At 53.5% G+C, this 19,792-nt stretch overlaps 6 protein-coding genes across 6 annotated transcripts; 3 read left to right on the forward strand and 3 right to left on the reverse strand.

Moving 5' to 3' along the window:
• Positions 1-493: 493 nt before the first annotated feature.
• Positions 494-2,914, reverse strand: SETTUDRAFT_113121 (uncharacterized protein; the record flags this gene model as incomplete). The annotated part of the gene is made up of 2 exons (XM_008022438.1): positions 494-2,428; positions 2,521-2,914. 2 exons carry the CDS (start codon positions 2,912-2,914, stop codon positions 600-602), a joined length of 2,223 nt encoding a protein of 740 aa, XP_008020629.1. The 3' UTR covers positions 494-599.
• Positions 2,915-4,761: 1,847 nt separating this feature from the next.
• Positions 4,762-6,474, forward strand: SETTUDRAFT_170326 (uncharacterized protein; the record flags this gene model as incomplete). The annotated part of the gene is made up of 3 exons (XM_008022439.1): positions 4,762-5,104; positions 5,151-5,364; positions 5,432-6,474. 3 exons carry the CDS (start codon positions 4,762-4,764, stop codon positions 6,453-6,455), a joined length of 1,581 nt encoding a protein of 526 aa, XP_008020630.1. The 3' UTR covers positions 6,456-6,474.
• A 2,772-nt stretch (positions 6,475-9,246) lies between these two features.
• On the forward strand, positions 9,247-10,430 carry SETTUDRAFT_152510 (uncharacterized protein; the record flags this gene model as incomplete). The annotated part of the gene is made up of 2 exons (XM_008022440.1): positions 9,247-10,034; positions 10,097-10,430. The coding sequence occupies 2 exons, from the start codon at positions 9,247-9,249 to the stop codon at positions 10,428-10,430; spliced, it is 1,122 nt and encodes a 373-aa protein (XP_008020631.1).
• A 1,865-nt stretch (positions 10,431-12,295) lies between these two features.
• SETTUDRAFT_85575 (uncharacterized protein) lies at positions 12,296-13,715 on the reverse strand (the record flags this gene model as incomplete). Its single annotated transcript, XM_008022223.1, has 2 exons — positions 12,296-12,417; positions 12,467-13,715. 2 exons carry the CDS (start codon positions 13,713-13,715, stop codon positions 12,296-12,298), a joined length of 1,371 nt encoding a protein of 456 aa, XP_008020414.1.
• Positions 13,716-14,264: 549 nt separating this feature from the next.
• On the forward strand, positions 14,265-18,519 carry SETTUDRAFT_162116 (uncharacterized protein). The gene is made up of 2 exons (XM_008022441.1): positions 14,265-18,206; positions 18,281-18,519. The coding sequence occupies exons 1-2, from the start codon at positions 14,295-14,297 to the stop codon at positions 18,287-18,289; spliced, it is 3,921 nt and encodes a 1,306-aa protein (XP_008020632.1). The 5' UTR covers positions 14,265-14,294; the 3' UTR covers positions 18,290-18,519.
• Positions 18,520-18,687: 168 nt separating this feature from the next.
• SETTUDRAFT_132966 (uncharacterized protein) lies at positions 18,688-19,646 on the reverse strand (the record flags this gene model as incomplete). Its single annotated transcript, XM_008022442.1, has 2 exons — positions 18,688-19,185; positions 19,258-19,646. The coding sequence occupies 2 exons, from the start codon at positions 19,644-19,646 to the stop codon at positions 18,723-18,725; spliced, it is 852 nt and encodes a 283-aa protein (XP_008020633.1). The 3' UTR covers positions 18,688-18,722.
• Positions 19,647-19,792: the final 146 nt, after the last annotated feature.

The following is a 19,792-nucleotide window of genomic DNA, read 5'->3' on the forward strand; positions in this document are numbered from 1 at the left end:
TGTGTGTGCGAAAGGGGGTGTGTGCGCCCTTGTGTGCGGAGTTGGAGTAACAGTAGTAAGTAAGTGGATGGGTGGTGGTGGTGGTGGTAAAACTTCCAACGTAAATGATGCATGGCATTCCGCAGAACACCGTGGTGGGAAAAATCGCCATGTCTTGGCTGCGGTATCTTTCGTACGTAATAGAAGCAAGGTGGTTGCTCTGGTTTTTCCACTATTCTCCGCGGAGAACAATAAAGTCTGGGTGCAGCTTGCGGCTGAAACTCAGTAGGTAGGATACGTATCAGGAAGTCTGGGCGCGCGCGCGGCTTAGTCACGCTAGTGTGTGTGTGTGTGGCACGGGAAGGCATACATACTACCAGATACATGCTTTGATTGATGGTGTGTCTAGCTATCAAGACTCTCTTTTTTTGGTGTTAAAACCCCCGAAATCCTAAAGAGTAGAAGAGAATCGATAGGAGAAAAGGGTATCGAACGCATAGATATGATATAGAGAAGAAGAGAGGAAAAAAAATGGGTGCTACTACACTGTCGTCATCCTCATACAAACAATCTCTCCAAACTCCTTTCAAAAGACACTTGCCAAGGAATAATGACAGGCTTCAAATCACAGTAAAGGTATGCTGGGGATAGTTGTCCAATTGCATCATATCCTGGATCTCGGGAAACCAATGCTCAAACAGCGCTTCGCCGTCCTCGCTCATTTCCTGATCGATGCCTTCGGGCGTGCACTCGTAGCATTCGAGGCGGCCAACGCGGCAATATGTGTTGTTGCCTGATGGTGATGGCTTCAGCACTATGCCGACAATCGAGGAGCGAAAGGTCATGCTGACGAGGACACAGATGAGCGTTTCTCCATCCTGTAGCGCATCTTCGCCACAGGGCGGTACAACATCTGGCGTGAAATCGACTGCCATGCCATTCTTGGCCAGCATGTAAGATTGCCGTGACGAGGGCTTCGTGCATGTGCGAAATGTGACTTCTGTTGCCATGGCGCCAGACAACTCAAGCGGCTCGCCCATGATTGGCGACCATGCACTTGCGCGTTTCCCCTTTGGGCCGAACGAAGCCCTGCATGCGAGGTCCATTGCGCTTGCATTGTCGAAGAAGATGGGGGCGCCTTCAACAGATGCCCAAGACCAGCTTGGTACAATCTGTCCTTGGGCGAGTCGAGGACGTCGGCAGCGTGAGCTATCGCTGGGATACCATAGAAGACCCAGGGTACTAAATGTCCACTGTCCAGCGATATATCCTGACTGCAATGTTGGCGAGAGTGCTTTCGCGATGCTTGCCACTGCAATGAGGCGATCGCTGTCGTATGTCAGGTGCCGTGCCGTGTATTCTGTTATGATGCAAGACCAGAGTTGGAGCGCTTCCTCGCGCTTCCGCAGCAGTTCTTGGTGTGCGCCATTTGTGAGGTTTGTCGAGGCTAGTTGATGGGTGACGCTATCCATCCGATTATGGCCGGCGTTGCCGTTTCCATTGGCTTGCTGTGGTCGGTTCAGCGTGTCGGCAATCAGCTTGCCAAATTCTTGCTTGAGCTGATCAGTAGGGCGCGAGTCAAATGTGCTGTCCTCGATACGGCCGCACTCGCACTGGTAGCCTTCGCGGCATTCGAGTATCATCTCGCTTTTTGTGAAATGAAGTACTCGCGTGGATAGGAGGCGTTCGGTAAAAGGCCAAGCGCGCATTAGGAGAGGCGTGTGCGCATTTGCCTCTTCGGTAACGTTGAAGGGCAGTTCACACTCATTCATATGTGCGTTGCCATTGAAAGGCGCTTTGAAGCTGTAGTGGCTGGGTTGCTCTCTTACGGTAACCTTATGCAGGGTGCCTTTGCCATCGGCTGCTTGGATCTTGCACGGCGGGGTTTTGTGAGGAAATAGTGATTGGCTGCTGCTGTCGGATGCGGAAGTTGCAGCAATGGTCAGGAAGGCGTCTCCAAAAATCTCATCCATTTTGAGCGAATCCTCCAGCTTCTCGTGGACATCGTCCTGCACTAGACATAGGCTGTCGATGAAGAGCCATCGGAAACCCAGTGCTCGGGTGAGAAAGATTGCTTCTTGGTACAGTGTCGGTAGGGTGGACCATGGAACGCTCTTCTTGTGGGCCTCTAGCGTTTCCAAGGTCGTTTTGGGTATGCCGTCGCCGGTACCCCAAACATGGCTCAAGGCAACATACTCGCCGTACTGATACCTCCTTTCATCTTGGACATAGTCACTTTCGTGCAGGCGCAGACTGTGGGGGTCTTGGCCTGCCGACACGTCTAGGATGCGTTTGGGGAGCGTTGTGGAGTTACCTCTGCGGCTACATGTGGCGTGGCTTTCCAAGCAGTTGTTGATCAAGCCGCGTGCTGTCGCTAGACCAGGGTTTTGCAGTGGGTTCTCTGCTAGTTGCCGTCCTCTTCCAATGGCAGAGAAGGGCGTCTGTCCTTCTGCGCGGGCGTCAGCGTGCATGTTTCTGAGGCAGCCAGCCTGGGCGGCGGGTGCGGGCGTGTCTGTGGCGGGGCGTGGTGGTGATGCATACCTCCGTCTGTGAAGAACTCGAGCTTGAGGTCTGGCTGGCTGGCGGCGTGGTCATGATCGTCGTCTTGGCAGTCGTTCTGGTCGTCGGCCGTCGTCCACCGCAGCTCGACGGAGAGATGGCCCTGGAGGCTCGTGTCTGGCCGGGGCTTGAACGACTCGGCCGTCACGCGGACTGCGTCGTCGTCTTCGTCCTGGCCGAGGCGTGCAAGGCGGGCGCGATGCAACAGGATGCCATTGACGAGCAGGGCGCATGCACGACAGGAGCTGGCACTTGCCCTCAGCCTTGGCAGCCTGGTGCTGAGCCAGACCAAGGATGCGGCGCCGCTGTCCGGGGCGCCCTTCAGGCCGTGGAGGTGGTTCTGCAGGCCTTTGCACGTCGCGCAGACGGAGACCATGGCGGCGGCGAGGGGAGACTGGCATGCGTGGGCACGGCAGCTTGGACGAATAGGTAGACAGACGGCTGGGAGGGGGTGTTCAACTGCCGAGCCCACGCCTCGACAGTGTGGGTGCATGTGGAGCATATCATTGTGCGGATGGCCATTTTGCTTTGTGCTGACGGCCGAATGTTTAAGGGGGCGGACAGCATTGGACGAGTACCTGGACAGCAGGCCAGCTGATGCAGGCGGGCGCGCCACAAAAGAAAAAGTTCAGCGTTTCATGTTGAATGTGGTGATAGGGCTGGATGGCCAGCAGCTGGAAGATGGATTGCTGGGGAGCACGCCAATGAATGGCAAACGTGGGCGAAGCACGTCGACGGGCGACCCGAGGGCTTGGGCAGTGCAGTAGTGGTAGTGTTCGCGGGAGATGGATACCGAGCGAGTGGGCAGGCTATGGCGAGCCGTGCTTTAGCAAGATGCTGCAGGGCGCCATGGCATATCATGGGGCGCTGATTTGGCCCATTGTCAGCATCCACGATGCCTGGAACGGCCCCTGCTGTGTCCAAGTATGCACGCCCCACGCATCCGGCCAGGAAGGCGGTTGCTGTCGCCGACATGAGGGTCGCCGGCCCCGTGGATGTAACAATGCGCCCTGCCGGCCGGCTTGTCGAGGCGCGGGGGAGCGTCTAGGTGGCGCCTCCGCTGGTCAGGGTTGGGTGAAGGGCTGGGTTTGGACGTCTAGCCGTCAGATGGCACATGGTCTAGAAGCGGTGCGCCCAGAGTGGCAGCAGTGTTAGCGAGCAGCCCCCAATAGTCGCGGCCGTCAGACTGACAGACAGACAGGCCGGCCGGGGGATTTATATGTCAGAAACGGAAGCTCGAGTGACGCGTGAGGGTGACAGCTGCTACCGCCCGGCCGCCGTCACAAGAGATCTCCCCTCGCCCCCCCCCCAGCCCAGCCGCCGTGCCCCGCGGGAACGAACTACCCCTCTCTGGGCGCCCGCCCTCTCGTCTCGTAAGCTCGATCACCGACCTCACTTCTTACCTGTACTGTGCTACCATGGCCAATCCGGGCATTTATCATCTTGCTTCATCTTCGGGCTTGCATTGGTCTACCATCGGCATGTCAGACCCCACGGTCGGGATGAATGACCTGGAGCGGATGCCCAAGGCTGCCAGGCGCTTACCAGTGAAAGACCCAGCACGCGTACGTTGGTTGAAGACGGCCACAGACTAAATCCCATCTGCTGCCTCTGCTCACTGTTCTGGCCAAATCTTCCCAGTCAGTATCACTCTGCATGCAAAAGTGGTCACCATGCTCGAGGGCCTAAGTAACCGATCATGTCTTATGACCAGTGTAAAATTACCCCAAAGAGACAAAAAAGACGCGTGTGATACACACTGCTGTTTCCATTTCATACCATTGGCCGTAGGATTACAACAGCAATACGTCCTAGAGATGGCTATCGTGATCGATCTGGATGGAGCGTGTGTCATCGAGGCTGATGTCGCCATCGCCAGAGGCTGTGCCGTCAGCCCTATCGAATGCACCTCAACATGAGAAATCCGTACGTCTGTAACGTGTCCGTCACCTCCTTTGCGCAAGTGTCACCATGGCATGATGTTAGTTGCAAATACCAGGCGCGCTAGCCCCATACTGCCATGTGTTCCCTCGAGATATCTGCAACGTTTAACCTGACCTCTTCCTACTATTCACTTGGTATGCCTGTGTTCATGAGCAGGCCCGTGCACGTAGATCTCGTCCGGGTTCGGTCTAGCGTTGCGCCGACCCACTTTGGGCCAACAGCTGCACGCTACACGCATCCTCAAGTCGCGGCGTGCGCGCATCTCCCAACCACACCAACATGACTTCAGCTGTTAGCTCCTTGCGTAAGCAAATTGCGGCATGCGAAGCCACACTGAAGGACCTGCGCCAGCAGCTGGCCGAAGCTGAGCATGGCCAAACTCAACCGTCCAAAGTCATCCCTCAGAAGAGATCACTGATGACAGAGCCAGCAAACGAACTGGACCATGATATGAATTTCGGCGTACCCGACAATTTCCGTTCCGAAGTCTTTGCCATCTTGGGGCAGAGTGAAAAGGATGCAAAACAGGCTAGCTCAGAGGATCCTCCGAACCGGCCGCTAGAGAAGGACGAATACAAGAGGTATGGGAGGCAGCTGATCATGCCCGAGATTGGGCTACGGGGTGAGTGTAATCCAATGGTGCACAAGAGTGAACTTACAAGTTGCAGGCCAGCTTCGCCTAAAGGAAGCGCGTGTACTGATTGTAGGGGTCGGCGGTCTGGGATGTCCAGCTGCCGCGTACCTGGTCGGGGCCGGCGTGGGCACTCTGGGTCTGGTCGATGGGGATGTGGTTGAAGAGTCAAATTTACATCGTCAGATCCTACATCTCACCGCAAGAGTTGGTATGACCAAGGTCGAGAGCGCCATGGTCGGATTGAAGTCGTGCGTCTCCCTATCAGCCCCACGACACTTGCAAAACTCTCGAGGTGCTTGGCTAACCACCGACCAGACTTAATCCCAAGGTCAAATTGGTTCCGCACATCTTCCGGCTAAGTCCTGAGACGGCCATTTCTACCTTCAAAGACTACGATGTCATACTGGACTGCACCGACACTCCAGCATCGCGCTACTTAATATCGGACACTTGCGTTCTCCTCGGCAAGACGCTCGTCTCAGCATCAGCCCTTCGAATCGACGGGCAGATGATGGTTCTCAACAACCCACCATTACCGCCAGGCGATCCCAATGGAGGCCCTTGTTACCGCTGCGTTTTCCCAAAGCCCCCACCTCCTGAATCTGTTGTCTCTTGCGGCGACGGCGGTATCCTAGGACCAGTCGTTGGTGTCATGGGTGTTTTGCAAGCCCTGGAAGCCATCAAAGTGATAACCCAGAAAACACCCATTGAGGCGTCAGCAGACCCACCCAGCCTCCTTATTTTCTCCGCCTATTCCAATCCCATGTTTCGCTCCATACGTCTTCGAAGTCGAAAGGCGAAGTGCGCGTCGTGTTCAGCACATGCGACAGTCACGAAACAAGCACTCGAGTCGGGGAGCTTGGACTACGTCCAGTTCTGCGGCAGTGTGCTTCCGAACATGGATCCACTCTCACCAGAGGAGCGCATATCCGCCCAGAATTACGCACGACTACGCACAGGGGTCAACCCCCACACCGGCACCGTGTCAAAGAGAGACAGCCACATTCTTGTCGACGTACGAGAAAAGGTGCAGTTCGAATTGTGCAATATCGATGGCAGTATGAATGTGCCTTTTTCCATCGTATCGGCTACACGCAGCCCAACCGGCAGCGACTGGTCTGGCGGTGCAATGTATGAAGAGAGTAGTTGGGTCACACAACTCAAGCAGACGGAGCGCCCGATTTTCGTCATCTGCAGGCTCGGCAACGACTCGCAAGTCACGGTCAAAAAGATGAAAAAGCTCGGCCTGGATCTAGGAGGCAAGCGCTTCATTGGCGATATCAAGGGCGGCCTGCAAGCTTGGAGGAAGGATGTCGACAATGATTTCCCAGACTACTGAGCAGCTCTAGCTTATCTAGTTTACTTTTTTTGCTTTGACTCCAATCTCGGGCGGGGGGGGGGCTTAATATCATATCATTTGTCTCCACGCGAATGGAAATGGAGTATCTCGGATCAATATTACTATTTTGAATTTCGGCTCGAATCGAAGTGGATATGTCGGAGTTTTAATACATCAACAGATTCGACAACCTACTATTTCTTCGTACTACCTATCCGTTTCCACAAGTGCATACGCACTTCGTATACCCCATCTCCCTTGTTCAATTCGACTTTCCAACCAAGCCAAACTCAATGCTATCTCACAACTTTACTTCACAATCAATCCTCCATGTGAAAACACAAACGTAGTCCAGCAGCTCTCCGACATACCGAGCCGAATCCCGCCTCCCCCTTTTGTTCCAATCCATACACACCATTCCAGTCTACGCAACCATGGACAGCGTATTTGCAGCCCTCTTCTGGCCTAGAAATAATTCTCTTGCCTCTCCGTCTTCTGGATCTAGAGAGAATAGAAAGTATGAAGCTACAGTTTCGAAACTAACCTCAATTTAAAAAAAAAGGGGGGAGGGGGGACTGCGACTCAACACCACCGTACCACTTCTCTTTCACTCCCGGAATCTAACAAGAAGTACGCGTTATATCCCTACCTCCATCCCTTATTCCAGGATACCATTGCTTTGTGGGTTAGATTGTAGTATATATGTTGGGGTGTGATGAAGTGATACACCACCACCACCAGTAACTCTAAACTAGCAATATTACCGTTTTTTTCTCTACGTATCTAGCCCTACTACATGATTGCTATGTATCTTTACGAGAAATCACACTCTCCTCTCCAAAACTACATTATGAAAACCCCCCCCCCCCCACTCGTTTTGTTTTGTGTTTTTGGGATTCGCTCAAAACAGAGAGTGATGACACGAGTCCCCAAATGAACAAGCCCAGTCACGTGAATTATATTCGTGACAATGCAAGCCCAAGTACAGCGGTACAACGTCAACTTGTCACGGTCCAAGCTGTTTTTTTGTTGTGGGTAGCTAGTCTCTTGGACACGTGCATGTTTGAATAGAAAGGGGAGTGGCTGGGGTAGGAGTGAGTTTTTGTGTGTGTGTGTGTGTGTGTGTGGTGAGAGCGGATTTACACAACGCGAAGACGATTTCCATTGGGAAAGATTTGAACTCGATGGTATTTTTTCATTCCAATGGGACTTGGAATGAAGCTCTTTGATAGTATATTGAGTAAATTCTACTACAATTACATGCGAAAAATTCGGGAATAGCGACCTTCATATGGGGATTCGCGTGTAGTATGTATATGCGTGATTTGGATTTTTGTTTTGTGAGTTTGGTTGGGATAATGTGATGTGGTGTATTCTTTGTGGAGATCATTGTGTGGAATGAGAACGTGTGGTGGTGATTCTTCTTCTTGGTGAACGGTGGATGATGCATTGATGGATCGAGCAGGTGTGGGAAGGGAAAGTATCACGTCTCCGACATTCAGGCTGACAGTTTAATTTTCTCAAGTGTCGTGGTTTGTATGTAATGATACTTGGTGCAACGTTTTACAACAAATACTCAGGTTAGTTGACTGAATTTTTTTTTGGAGAGTTGATTTTTTTTGGCATAGTGTGGGTATATTTTGATTCTGCGAATAGGTGCAGGCATTATCTGTGCACAGGGGGTGGATTGGAAAGGTACTGGGTGATGGGGCGTTTGATACACAAATCCAAAGCATAGGTTGTAATATTGAGTTGTCGGAATTTCTCTTGGAATGAATGGTCGATGGTGGGTCACGGAACTAGTATACAGATCACCATGGTTTGAAGTGATACTTGCTACAGTCAGGTTCGTGGCACTGCACAAACTCGTCGAGTATGTATATAGTAACACGTCGTGGCCATTCAAATAACAGAAGGGGACCGGGGAATTTGAATGGGCTAGTGGGAATGAAGTATTGACGCAGAGATCTGGAAGCGTTTTGGTAAATTGTAACAGTGAGACGCACACGCACTCTCGTATAACATACCTCTGCACACCGTACAAAATACGAATATTCACAGGATGACTTAAAAGAACTTCTAAGAGTATCACACCAGCTACAGAAGCACCTCAGGTCGTATGTTTGTTCACCGGCACCTTAGTCATGACGTCAGGAATACACTTACCAAGCGAGGCTGGGGCCCAGAACCCGCAGACAGAACTAACAGCCTAAACAAGATATACGTAACGACACGTCTATTTCAGCTGCTAGCTCAAAAGATCTAAGAAGTAGTTGCGGGGGAAATGCGAGATATGCGAGATGGATCTCGCACGTGTCCAAGGGATACTTATCCCTTTGATAAACTTTAAACTAGCCGACCACGACTTGGCTACCTGAGCGGCAGGATAAGTGTGAAATACCTTTGATCATCTTATGCAAGGCGAATCTTTAAGCCGTATTAGTGTGATTGCAGTACTAGATGGAAATGCCGTTGCCGAAACTACAGCCAGACGCGCATAAGGGAATCCCCTCGCATGGCCCAGGCCTCCAAGGACCTAATCCTGTTCGTTATGCTCAAACTCGCCCGCTACATGTTGATAGTCGGCGACAATGGCAAGTGGCAAGTTTTTTTTTCAAATGGGTATCCCTTGCCGTGGAGGTCCTTGCCATTGTGTGCCCGCCTCGCTCCAGACCCTTGATGCAGTTGACTCAGGGACGGCAGCCCATCTTGGTTATCAGTGTGAGACATCTCGCGTTGAACCTGCATGTGTATTCCCCATCTGCATAACACGATACCCAAAGAGCACCGCATGGACCTCAGCACCATTCCAGCGGGTACGCCACCGCCGGGCATCACCCCCGGCCTTGAGAACCCGCCGACTCTTCTGTTTGCCGTCTTTGTCACTTCGCTAGTCGTGCAGATCCTGGTCTTCCCTTTTGTCCTTCTCCGCCTCTGCATCAACATTTGTACGCGCCGCTTCCACCCGGAAGATGGCTTCTTATACATCGCCTGGTGCGCCTTCACGGTTCAGACGGGGCTCACCGTGTACAACAGCAACACGGGCATGGCACGCCACGTCTGGGACGTCGACTTTGCCACGGTTCTCGAGGGAAGCTACCAGTACAGCAACATCTTCATCTGCTATGCGATAGCCGGGGGCTTTGCAAAAGCCACCGTGTTCCTGCAGTTCAAGAAGATCTTCACGTCGCAGATTCGCGACACGGTGTACTGGGTCATCATCGCATCTCTGGCCGTCAACGCACTCGCATACACAGTCCTGCTCTTCCTGTACATCTTCAACTGCTGGCCGCGCGAGAAGCTGCGAGACCCCACTATCCCCGGCCACTGCATCGACTGGACCAAATCCATCATCGCGATTGGAATCGTCAATCTCATATCGGATATCGAGGCGTTTTGCGTGCCGGCCTGGGCCATTTGGAGACTGCAGCTTGAAGTCAAGAAGAAGTTTGAAGTGTTTGCCGTGTTTGCCGTCGGTGCCGTCGCTATTGCCATTGCATGCACTGGACTCTATTATCGTTTCCGCCTGGTGCAGGACAGGGACACGACATGGCAGCTTACAAAGACTGCAATATTATGGTGAGTACCCGTTTTCTTTCTCAACTTCACCATTCCGAGCAAAACCTAAGATTGCTGTGTAGTAGCTCGGAACTGGGAAGCGTCATTATTGTTGCATGTTGTCCGTCTATACCACGCCTGTTCCGGAAACAAATTCGCCGTGCATCGCCCTGTAGTGGCTATAGCAATGGCTGCTGCCACTCAGCGTCGAATTCAGGATCAAAGCCAGCGAGTGAGGCGCTCGACGACAGCCGTGGAAAGGCAGTACAACGCTCCAACTCGGTAATAACACTGCAGATGTACGGGTATGCGAACAGCATCAATCCTCGAGAGAGCGAGGACATAACATCCTTTGGTGGTGAAGAGGACCTGGCCAATACACCCAGGTCCATTCTTCCCAACGACACAAGAGTCTAGTAGGAGTCATTACCTTGTATATAACTCAAAACAGCAAAACATATCATGTTTTCCACACTTCCTTAGTGCTACGCCACCCGCTGCTCCTTCCGAACATTTTCGGGTTTTTAACAAGAAGATCTCCCGGCGATCAAGCACCTCAGGAAAGAAAAAAAAGTCGCTAAAACATTCAGGAAATCTAGAACGCGGAAGCGCCAACGCACTGCAACACGGCGAATATGTTAGTTGCACTTGTATCCACCATGTCGTTAGCGGCATTGCCCTCCCCCACATGGGTGTACAACACAGCACGGTACAAACACGGTGCAACACAAACAATCAGCGAACTCACCAGGCAAACAGAAAGAGAGAGAGAGTGTGTGTGTATGTATGTGTCAGAATAAGCAAAATCAATACGAAGGAGATGATCAGAAAGAAAAAGCAAAAGAACATACTCTTCCTCGACCGCCAGACTCACCTGACCTCGCCAACCTGCTCTCTCATCCACACACATCCACACACCAAATCACGTCCAGCATTCCAAGTCGTAGTTAAAACAACAAAAATGAAAAAAAGGGGGGGGGGAGACCATGACTTAGCGTTGCAGCAAGGAAGCGCCCACCGCCACCACGTCAGTGGCGTTTTATTCTCGTTTCTGCGGTGCTCTACCCTGGTCACGGTCATGGTCACCGTAACTAAGTATACACCTACATACATACATACATACATAGTACATAGACATAGCGCGTACATGTACATATATGCCCTAAGCAAGAGAAACCCTCCGTAGCATGTACACCAATGTACTTAGTTTGCGGGTCCCTGGCAAACTAAGTAGGAGGCTGCAGATTACTCATCGGGCGCGCGCGGGAGGTATCGCCAGAGTAAGCTTCTCCTACACCTAGATGGGAGTGGAGGGTAGCTGATTGGGTGGGGGGTCGGTATGGGAAACAGGGGGCAAGCTGCGTGGTAGCTGGACGGCGGGTTTCGCTGCTGCTGCTGTTACTTTGTGCTCCGTGTCAGTTGCATGTATGTAGAGCAAGGGTGCTTAGACTCACAGCTGTACATACGTCCATGGCGCCGTCGTATTCTTTTCAATGCGGGAAAAATGCCCGGGTAATCCAAAGTCTGTGTTTTTTTGTGTTTGAGGGTTAGCGGCAGAAGCGGGGGCTGGGAGAGAGAGAGAGAGAGTGTGTGTGTGTGTGCATGTGGGGCTGGCCTCTTTTTCGGGTAAAACGATCGAGATGCAGTACTGCGATCGTGTCTTGGGCTGGGGGCAGAAGGCCCATGGAAAAAGCAAAAGGCCCGGGCTTGGGCTCGTTTGGGTAGAGCGCGTGATTCATGGGCGGGCGTCTGGTGTCTGTGCTGAAAGCACGTCGTGACTCTTCTTTTACGCATTGTGGCATTCTTGCGCATTCGACCGCTTTCGCTGGCCTTTGTGCGTGCGTCGGCTGCGTCCATCTGTCTCCCACCGTTGCCCCCCCTCCCGTACTACGTGTGTATATGTGTACAACATCAATGTTCCACACCAACCATGATTCCTCGGCCGGCTGGCTCTTGCAAACGTGGCAAGCTACACTCATAGAGACAAATACAGTGTCTATATTGTCGCTGTTGATATGCAGCAACCAAGTGGTATCACGTGCCCAGCCCGCTTCTACAGTATACATGGTCTTGGGAATTGTCTGCCAATCTGCAATGAAAACAACCATATGTACCCAGTCCAACGCCGTTACTATGCCCACCCATGTAGCCCGGTAGAAAAGAAATGACCAACATGTCCGTTGCCCAAGACGCCGCATTAAATCCAGACCAAACCCCTGATTCCATGCTGAACTCGAAGACATAAAAAATACGTAGTCGGTAGAGATCAATCTCCATGACGCTCAGCTGCTGCCCGTGCTGCTGTGCATAGGCATGGCTGGTGTGTGCATCATGCTGTTGTTGCCGCTCGGCATGCTGGAATTTGTGCCTTGCTGCTTCTTCTTCTCCTTCTTTGCCCATCGCACTGTACCATGTTAGTACCGCGTCCATGTACTTGCAACAAGCGCACTTACATCCGCAAGCATTGCATAGTGTTTTTGGCCCGTTTGGACCTTTTCGCCACTCAGGCGAGTCCAGCGTGCCACAGTCAGTGCACACATATTCATCGGCAATTTTAAGTTTCTTCTTCTTGTCCGACGAGTTTCTGCCGTCGCGATCCAGGGATATTTGTATGCCTGCATCGCCACGGATGAGGTTGGGACTGACATCGCCGGTACTGATACCCTGAGAGCGCTCGCCATCCCTGTAGCGCAGCCCCGTCAGCATTTCAATCGTCTCGAGGTGGTTTGCGCCCTCATATCGCGCCATCTTGTCGTTGATGCTGTCGGGCTTGCTTGCGGCGAGGGCTTCGTCGAGGTTCTGTCGCGTGAGGGCCGTGTTGGATATGACGGGTTTGGCGGGCGGGGGCATTTGTGCGTACGAGACGGCATCGGCCTGGCTCATGGTTTGGGTGACGTGGGATTCCGAGGGTGTCATCGAAGCCGTGGCGCACTCGGCCTTGCGGACCCAGTCGTCCTGCTCGTCCTGCTCCTCGCGCTTGAGCTCGGCTATGCGCTTCATGAGGCGCTCGTTTTCAATCTTGTGTTCGAGAAACGAGTCGAGCAGGGCGGCGTTCTTGGTCGGATAGGGGCGGGCCATCATGAAGAAGCCGCGGCAATTGATCGAGTTGGGTGGTGCAAACGTGTTTGTGTCGCTGCTGAGGTGCGGGTGGCCGTGGGACTCGAAGATGATCCATGTATCGTCCGTCTTACGGAAGCGGTAGAAGAAGCGCAGAGGGTTGCCGGAAGCGATGGACTCGTTGAACTCCTTGACGAAGATGCCAATGTCGTCGGGGTGGATGAACTCGTTGATGAAGCGGCCCATGATGTGCGAGGGCTCCCAGCCCGTCAGCACCTTGCACGAGGCCGAGACATAGAGGATGCGGCCGTCGGGCGTCAGGATGTGCAGCAGGTCGCGCAGCTCCTCGAGGACGCGCTGCGACCAGTTGCGGCGCTTGGTGAACTCGGTCAGGGTGCTGCCAGAGGGGTTCATGTTGGGCGCGCCGAAGCCCGTGGGCAGCGGGCCTGCGCCCGCGCCCGTCATTTGCATCTCGGTGCCCATGGTGCTGTTGGGTGGTACGGTCGACTGGTGCATTGGCGGGTCGGCAAAGGCGAAGGCGCCGTTTTGGCCCTCGGCCCCATCAAGCGAGGACATGTCCAAATCCATGTGTTGCATCACATCGTCCATTGGCAGCCCGTTGAGGTCCGGACGGTGCGGGTGCATCGGGATCCCAGCCATGGAGTTGAGGCCCATCTACAGAACACCATTTCTCAGAATTGCATGGCTAGTCAGCAAGTGGGGGTCGCTCGTACCTCAGCGCCGCCGTTCGGGTATTGCGCCATGGCGTCTCTGGTGCACCGCAGCCGGCGAGCTCTGCATGCGGTGGCAGTGTCGGGGTCGTACACGACGAGGGCAGCGAGGAGGCGATAGGCACGGGGCGTCTGCCCGGGCGGAGGAGCGAGGGGATGGTGTTTGTGCGCATCTGGCGCCTGTCATGACGGCCTGCTGTCCTCACCGGCAAGGCTGCGCTTGGGGAGCAATCGCCGGCGCTTCCAGCCATAATGCTTGCTCGGGCCGCTCACACCTACGTCACCATTCACGTGACACCGCGTCGCCAAGCCTGCCGCTGCTGCCTGTGCCTGTGCCTGTGCCTGTGCCTGTGCCTGCGCCGCGCCGCGTCTGCCTGCAAGGGGGGGGGGGCACGTCGCGACACTGCACCACCACCACCACCTCCACCATCACCACCACCCCTCTTCCCCCCAGCCCAGCGTGCCCCCGCCGCCCTGCGCGCGCACCGCCGCCATGTCCAAAATCGACCGCATGATGATCCAGGGCATCCGCTCCTTCGGCCCGGAAAAAGGCGAGACCATCGTCTTTACCGCCCCGCTGACCCTCATCGTCGGCTGGAACGGCTCCGGCAAGACGACCATCATCGAGTCGCTCAAGTATGCCACCACCGGCGACCTGCCCGCCAACAGCAGGACCGGCGGCGCCTTCATCCACGACCCCAAGCTGCGCAACGAGAAGGAGCTGCTCGCCCAGGTCAAGCTGTCCTTCCGCTCCACCTCGGGCGTGCGCATGGTGGCCACGCGCAACCTGCAGGTGACGGTCAAGAAGAACGCCCGCAGCCAGAAGACGCTCGAGGGCTCGCTGCTCATGATCAAGGACGGCGAGAAGCACTCCATCTCGACCCGCGTCGCCGAGCTCGACCAGATCATCCCCCAGTATCTCGGCGTCTCCAAAGCCATCCTGGAAAACGTCATCTTCTGCCACCAGGAAGACAGCCTGTGGCCATTGGCCGACGCCACCACCCTCAAGAAGAAGTTTGATGAAATCTTCGAGGCCCTCAAGTACACAAAAGCCATTGAGAACATCAAGCTAATTCGGAAAGCCCGCAACGTCGACCTGGGCCAGCTCAAGATAATCGAGGCCAATGCCAAGGAGGACAAATCACGCGCAAAGAAGAGCGAGGACAGGCAGGCCAAGCTGTTTGACGAGATCGAGAAGCTGCGCGAGACATACACACAGGTCGATGCAAAATGCACAGAGGCCCAGCAGAAGGCGAGCGACGCCTTCAACCATGCCGCCCGTTTCGAGCAGATTGTCGCGCAACTAGACGCCAAGCGCATGACGCTCGGCATCAACCAGCAGAACGTGGCAGAGCTGCAGGATAATCTGAAAGAGCTGGCCGAATCGGATGAAGAGCTGCAGGACATGCTAGACCAGTACGAGGAGCGAGTGGCGACCTACTCCACACAGGTCACAGAGTTCAAGGAGCAATATCTCGAACTGAAGAACAAGCTGGAAGAGAGACGGGATGCCCTGGGAGCAAAGCAGAGCGAGATTGGAAAATACGAGGCACAAAAAGAGCAGCACGAGCAGCAGATCCAATATCGTGAGAATTCCATAAAGGAAGCTGCAAAGCGACATGCTATCCGAGGCTTCGACTATGCCATCACGGAAAAGCAGGTGGCCGACTTTCAGCAGATCTTGACCAAGATGTCCCGCGACCAGAACAAGACTCTCGATCGAGCACGCGAGGAATCCCAGCGTGATCTCCGTGAAGCCCAAGAGGCTCTCAACCAGCTGAACACACGCAAATCTGGACTGTGTCAGAGCAAAGAGTCTGCCCGCAGTCAGATCACGAGCAACGACAAACGCATTGCCGAGCTTCAAAGGACCGTGAACCAGATCAAGGCGGACGAAGGCAGCGAGGCCATTCTGCAAGACAGGAAGCGGGATGTCGAGAAGCAATTGCAAGATGCGGTGGCTTCAGCTGCTTCTGAGCGCTATGAGGAACGCATATCAGAAGCCTCGGCCAATCTACGAGCATTGGAGGACCGCAAAGAGCGCCTGACGGCTGAATTTGGCAACGCGTCAAAGCAGGCTCGGGAATCTGCCTCTATCGATGTCAAGCGGGACGAGCTGCATAGCCAGCAACACAGCTTAGCGACCATGAAGAGAGTCCACAACGAGCGTCTTTCCCAGCTTGTTGATCCAGACTGGGATCCAACCACCTTGGAAACAACCTTCCAACAGGTGCTTTCAGAAAAAGCGGATAAAGCAAAGGAGGCTGCATCGCGCCGCGACATTGCGCAGACCAAGTTGGATCAAGTCAATTTCCAAATGTCCAGCCTGGAATCGCAAATGAAGCAGAAGCAGACTGTACTCGAAAAATACGAGACCACGGTCAAGGAATCCATACAAAAGGACGATATTTCAGATTTTGATGGGACTTTGCAAGAGCTTGAAGAAGAGTACCAGGCCATCTCCTCAGACAAGGCCAAATTTGACGCACAGATTGACTACATGAGTAAATGTTTAGAGTATGCCGAACAGCACAACATCTGCAGACTATGCAAGAGGACTCTTCATGATGATGACGAGGAAGACTTCACAACGGCTGGCTTCATAAAGGGACTGAAGGACATTATTGCAAAAGCAAAGAAAAACATGGAAGCGGACAATCCGGATGTGGTCTTTGCTGAGCTGGAGGCTGCCCGCAACGCCAAGCCTAGCTATGAATTGGCGATTCGTCTACGTAACACTGAAATCCCCGCAATCCAAGCGAACCTTGCTAAGTTGACCGCTGAGCGGGACACGCTCAACAAGCAACTCGAAAATCAGGACGCTGTTGTGTATGAGCTGGAGGCTGCAAAGCAAGAAGTCGAATCTCTGACAAAGGAGGTACAGACCATTGTGGGGTACTACACAAGGGCACAGGAACTTGAAGCCGAGATCACTGAACTGGCACAAAAGCAGAAATCTGCCGGGCTCTCGCGGGGTATTGATGTTATTCAGACCGACCTCAAGCAGGTGTCTGATGATGGCCGCGATGCCAGAAACCTATTGGACCAGCTTACTGCTGATAGAGACAAGCTTCGCAGTAAGATCAATACACTTGAGCTGAGTGTACGTGATATCAGCGCCGAGCTGAACAATGCTCAGTCCAAGCTGAAAGAGAAGCGGGCTCTTACCGACCGCGTGGACGAGTTAAGGAAAGAGAACAGCAAACAACGAGAAGCCATGCACACTTTTGACCAGGATATTGCAAACATTGATCCTGAGATTGAGCAAGCACAGTACAAATACGATGACATCAATCGCCGTGGCAACGACCGTGTTCAGCGTGCCTATGATGAAGCCTCCAAGTTGTCGGACAGCCTTCGCCAGCTCAACCAGGCTAATGAGGAGATTGCTGCCTACATTGAACGTGGCGGCCCGGACCAGCTTGCTAACACACACCGAGAGATTGAGAATCTCCAGGGTGAGATTGCACGCATAGAAGCTAGCATGACTGATGTGACTCGAAAGATTAAAAAGATCGAAGACACGATGCGAGACACAGAGGCCAGCAAACGCTCCATTAGTGACAACTTGCGTTACCGAAAGGCGAAGCGCTCCCTCGAAGGCCTAGAAGCTGAGATTCAAAAGCTCGAAGAGCAGGGTGCCGAGCGCGACAAGGAGCACTACGAGCGTGAAGCCGAGCACTGGGACCTACAATATCGCCAACTGAACATTGAAAAAACGGGCGTTGAGCGGGATATGAAGAACAAAGACGATCAGCTAACAGAGCTCATGGACGAGTACAAGGATCTCTACAAAGACTCTGCAGAGCAGTACCGTGAAGCACACATCAAGGTCGAGGCTACCAAGGCTGCCATTGAAGACCTGGGTCGTTATGCTGGCGCTCTAGACAAGGCCATTATGAAGTACCACACGCTCAAGATGGAGGAAATCAATCGTATCCTTGCCGAACTGTGGCGGAATGCATACCAGGGTACGGACGTTGACACGATCCGCATTGCCTCTGATGGTGACGGAAAAGGCAACCGGACATACAACTACCGTGTTGTGATGGTCAAGCAAGACACCGAGATGGACATGCGGGGGCGCTGTTCTGCCGGCCAGAAGGTCCTCGCTTCCATTGTTATTCGTCTGGCACTGGCTGAATGTTTTGGTACAAACTGTGGGTTGATTGCGCTCGACGAACCGACCACGAATCTCGATCAGCAGAACATCAAGGGACTCGCAGAGTCCTTGTCTCAGATCATCCAGAGTCGGCGGAAGCAGGCAAACTTTCAGCTGCTCGTCATCACGCACGACGAACAATTCTTGCGCGAGATGAACTGCGCCGACTATACGGATGTGTATTGGCGTGTGGGCAGGGATGTCAACCAAGAAAGTTACATTGAGCGCCAGAACATTGCCGAGGTAAGTGAATCCACTGACTGGGATCTTCATGTCCCATACTTTGAGTATATCGTAATAGTTCTGACACATCACAGGTGACTTAATTCTGGCTATGGTTTGAGCGTTCCAGCCGCGAGGCGGCATCACGTTTGTTGTGGCATTTCTGGTTCACTGGCGTTATCATGGCATCATAGCGACGGAGTTTGCACGATACCCATTATAGAATGGGAGTTCCACGGAACGGCATGCCTGTTTGAGACATTTACATTGACTTTGCATCATTTATCTCGCATGACTTTAGCTTCACGAAGTCCTGACTCGACTATACCAAAAAGAGTCAAATGCAATCCTGCACATATTACCCTGCATTCGGTGACTTGGCAGTGCAAGAAGCAGACAGGAATACTCAACCACATGTCTCCTGAAGGAGATCATCACCACTCGGTCTTCTTGCTGCAGTCAAAACATCTAATTTCAGTCACTATATCTCCCTTTCATAATCATTCATTTCAACTGTTTCAATTCCTCATGGCACAATCATTGCAAGTTTACAAACAGCCCACCGTCAACCAGAAGCTGAGCGCCATTGACATAGGCACTCAAATCACTGCCCAAGAAGACGGCTGGACCAGCGAGATCACTCGGGACGCCGGTGCGACCAAGCGGTATCCTACCCTCCATGTACTTTCTCTTTTCCTCATCCGCCAGATCCTTTTCATTGAGCTGTGTCTTGATTGTGCCCGGCAGCAGCGCATTGCACCTAATGTTGTGTTTGCCGAGCGCGCACGCCGACGACTGGATGAGCGAGAGGACGCCAGCTTTTGTAGGCGTGTAGTGACCCTGTTGGGCGCCGCCGACGAGCGCGCTGATGGACGAGATGCCGATTATCGAGCCGCCTGGCGGCGATTGTGTAGACATTTGTCGTGCGCCGGCCTGGATGGTGTGGAATGCGCCTGTGAGGTTGGTGGTTAGGGTCGAGGCCCAGAGGTCTTCGGAGATACTATTATCGGCGTTAGTTTCGCGGAGCAAGGAGATTGAATGTGAAGGAGTAGAGGCAAGTTTCTATACGCACTCAAGAAACTCCTTGAACTCGCAGACGCCCGCGTTGCTGATGACAACGTCCAAGCGGCCCCAGCGCTCCACGACTGTCGCTACGAGTTTCTTGCCTGTCTCTGGATTGCCTACGTCTCCGGGGACTTCGGCCAGCCTCTTCTGCACATCTTCCTTGCTAATATCTAGGTTTCCCGCGGCCTCCTCGACCAGGCTCTGGTACTGCGAGCGCGACTTGTCGTCGCCTAGGTGGTTCACAGCAACATTGGCACCATGCTGCAGGTATCCGAGGACAATGGCTCGACCGATGCCCGTGACACCACCGGTAATCATCATGGACTTGCCTGACAGCAGCTGCGGTACCGGCAGCACCGGAGGCGTCCACAGGCTGTTCTTGCGGGCGTGCGACATGGTCGGGTTTAATGTGGGGTGTGGGGTATCGAGGACAGATGCAGATGCCGGACGGTGGGGTGCACAAGGTATGCAAAGAACGAAACGACAGCAGAAGGATACAATGCAAAGTACAGTCTCAGTTTCTCACGCGGCGGGAGACCCGG

The sequence above is a fragment of the Exserohilum turcica genome (genome assembly GCF_000359705.1).
Source record: "Exserohilum turcica Et28A unplaced genomic scaffold SETTUscaffold_1, whole genome shotgun sequence".
In the NCBI taxonomy this organism is placed as follows: domain Eukaryota; kingdom Fungi; phylum Ascomycota; class Dothideomycetes; order Pleosporales; family Pleosporaceae; genus Exserohilum; species Exserohilum turcicum.

Bases quoted from the DNA above. Each gene is read 5' to 3' on its own strand.
- SETTUDRAFT_162116 (XM_008022441.1), top strand. From the start codon at position 14,295: ATGTCCAAAATCGACCGCATGATGATCCAGGGCATCCGCTCCTTCGGC.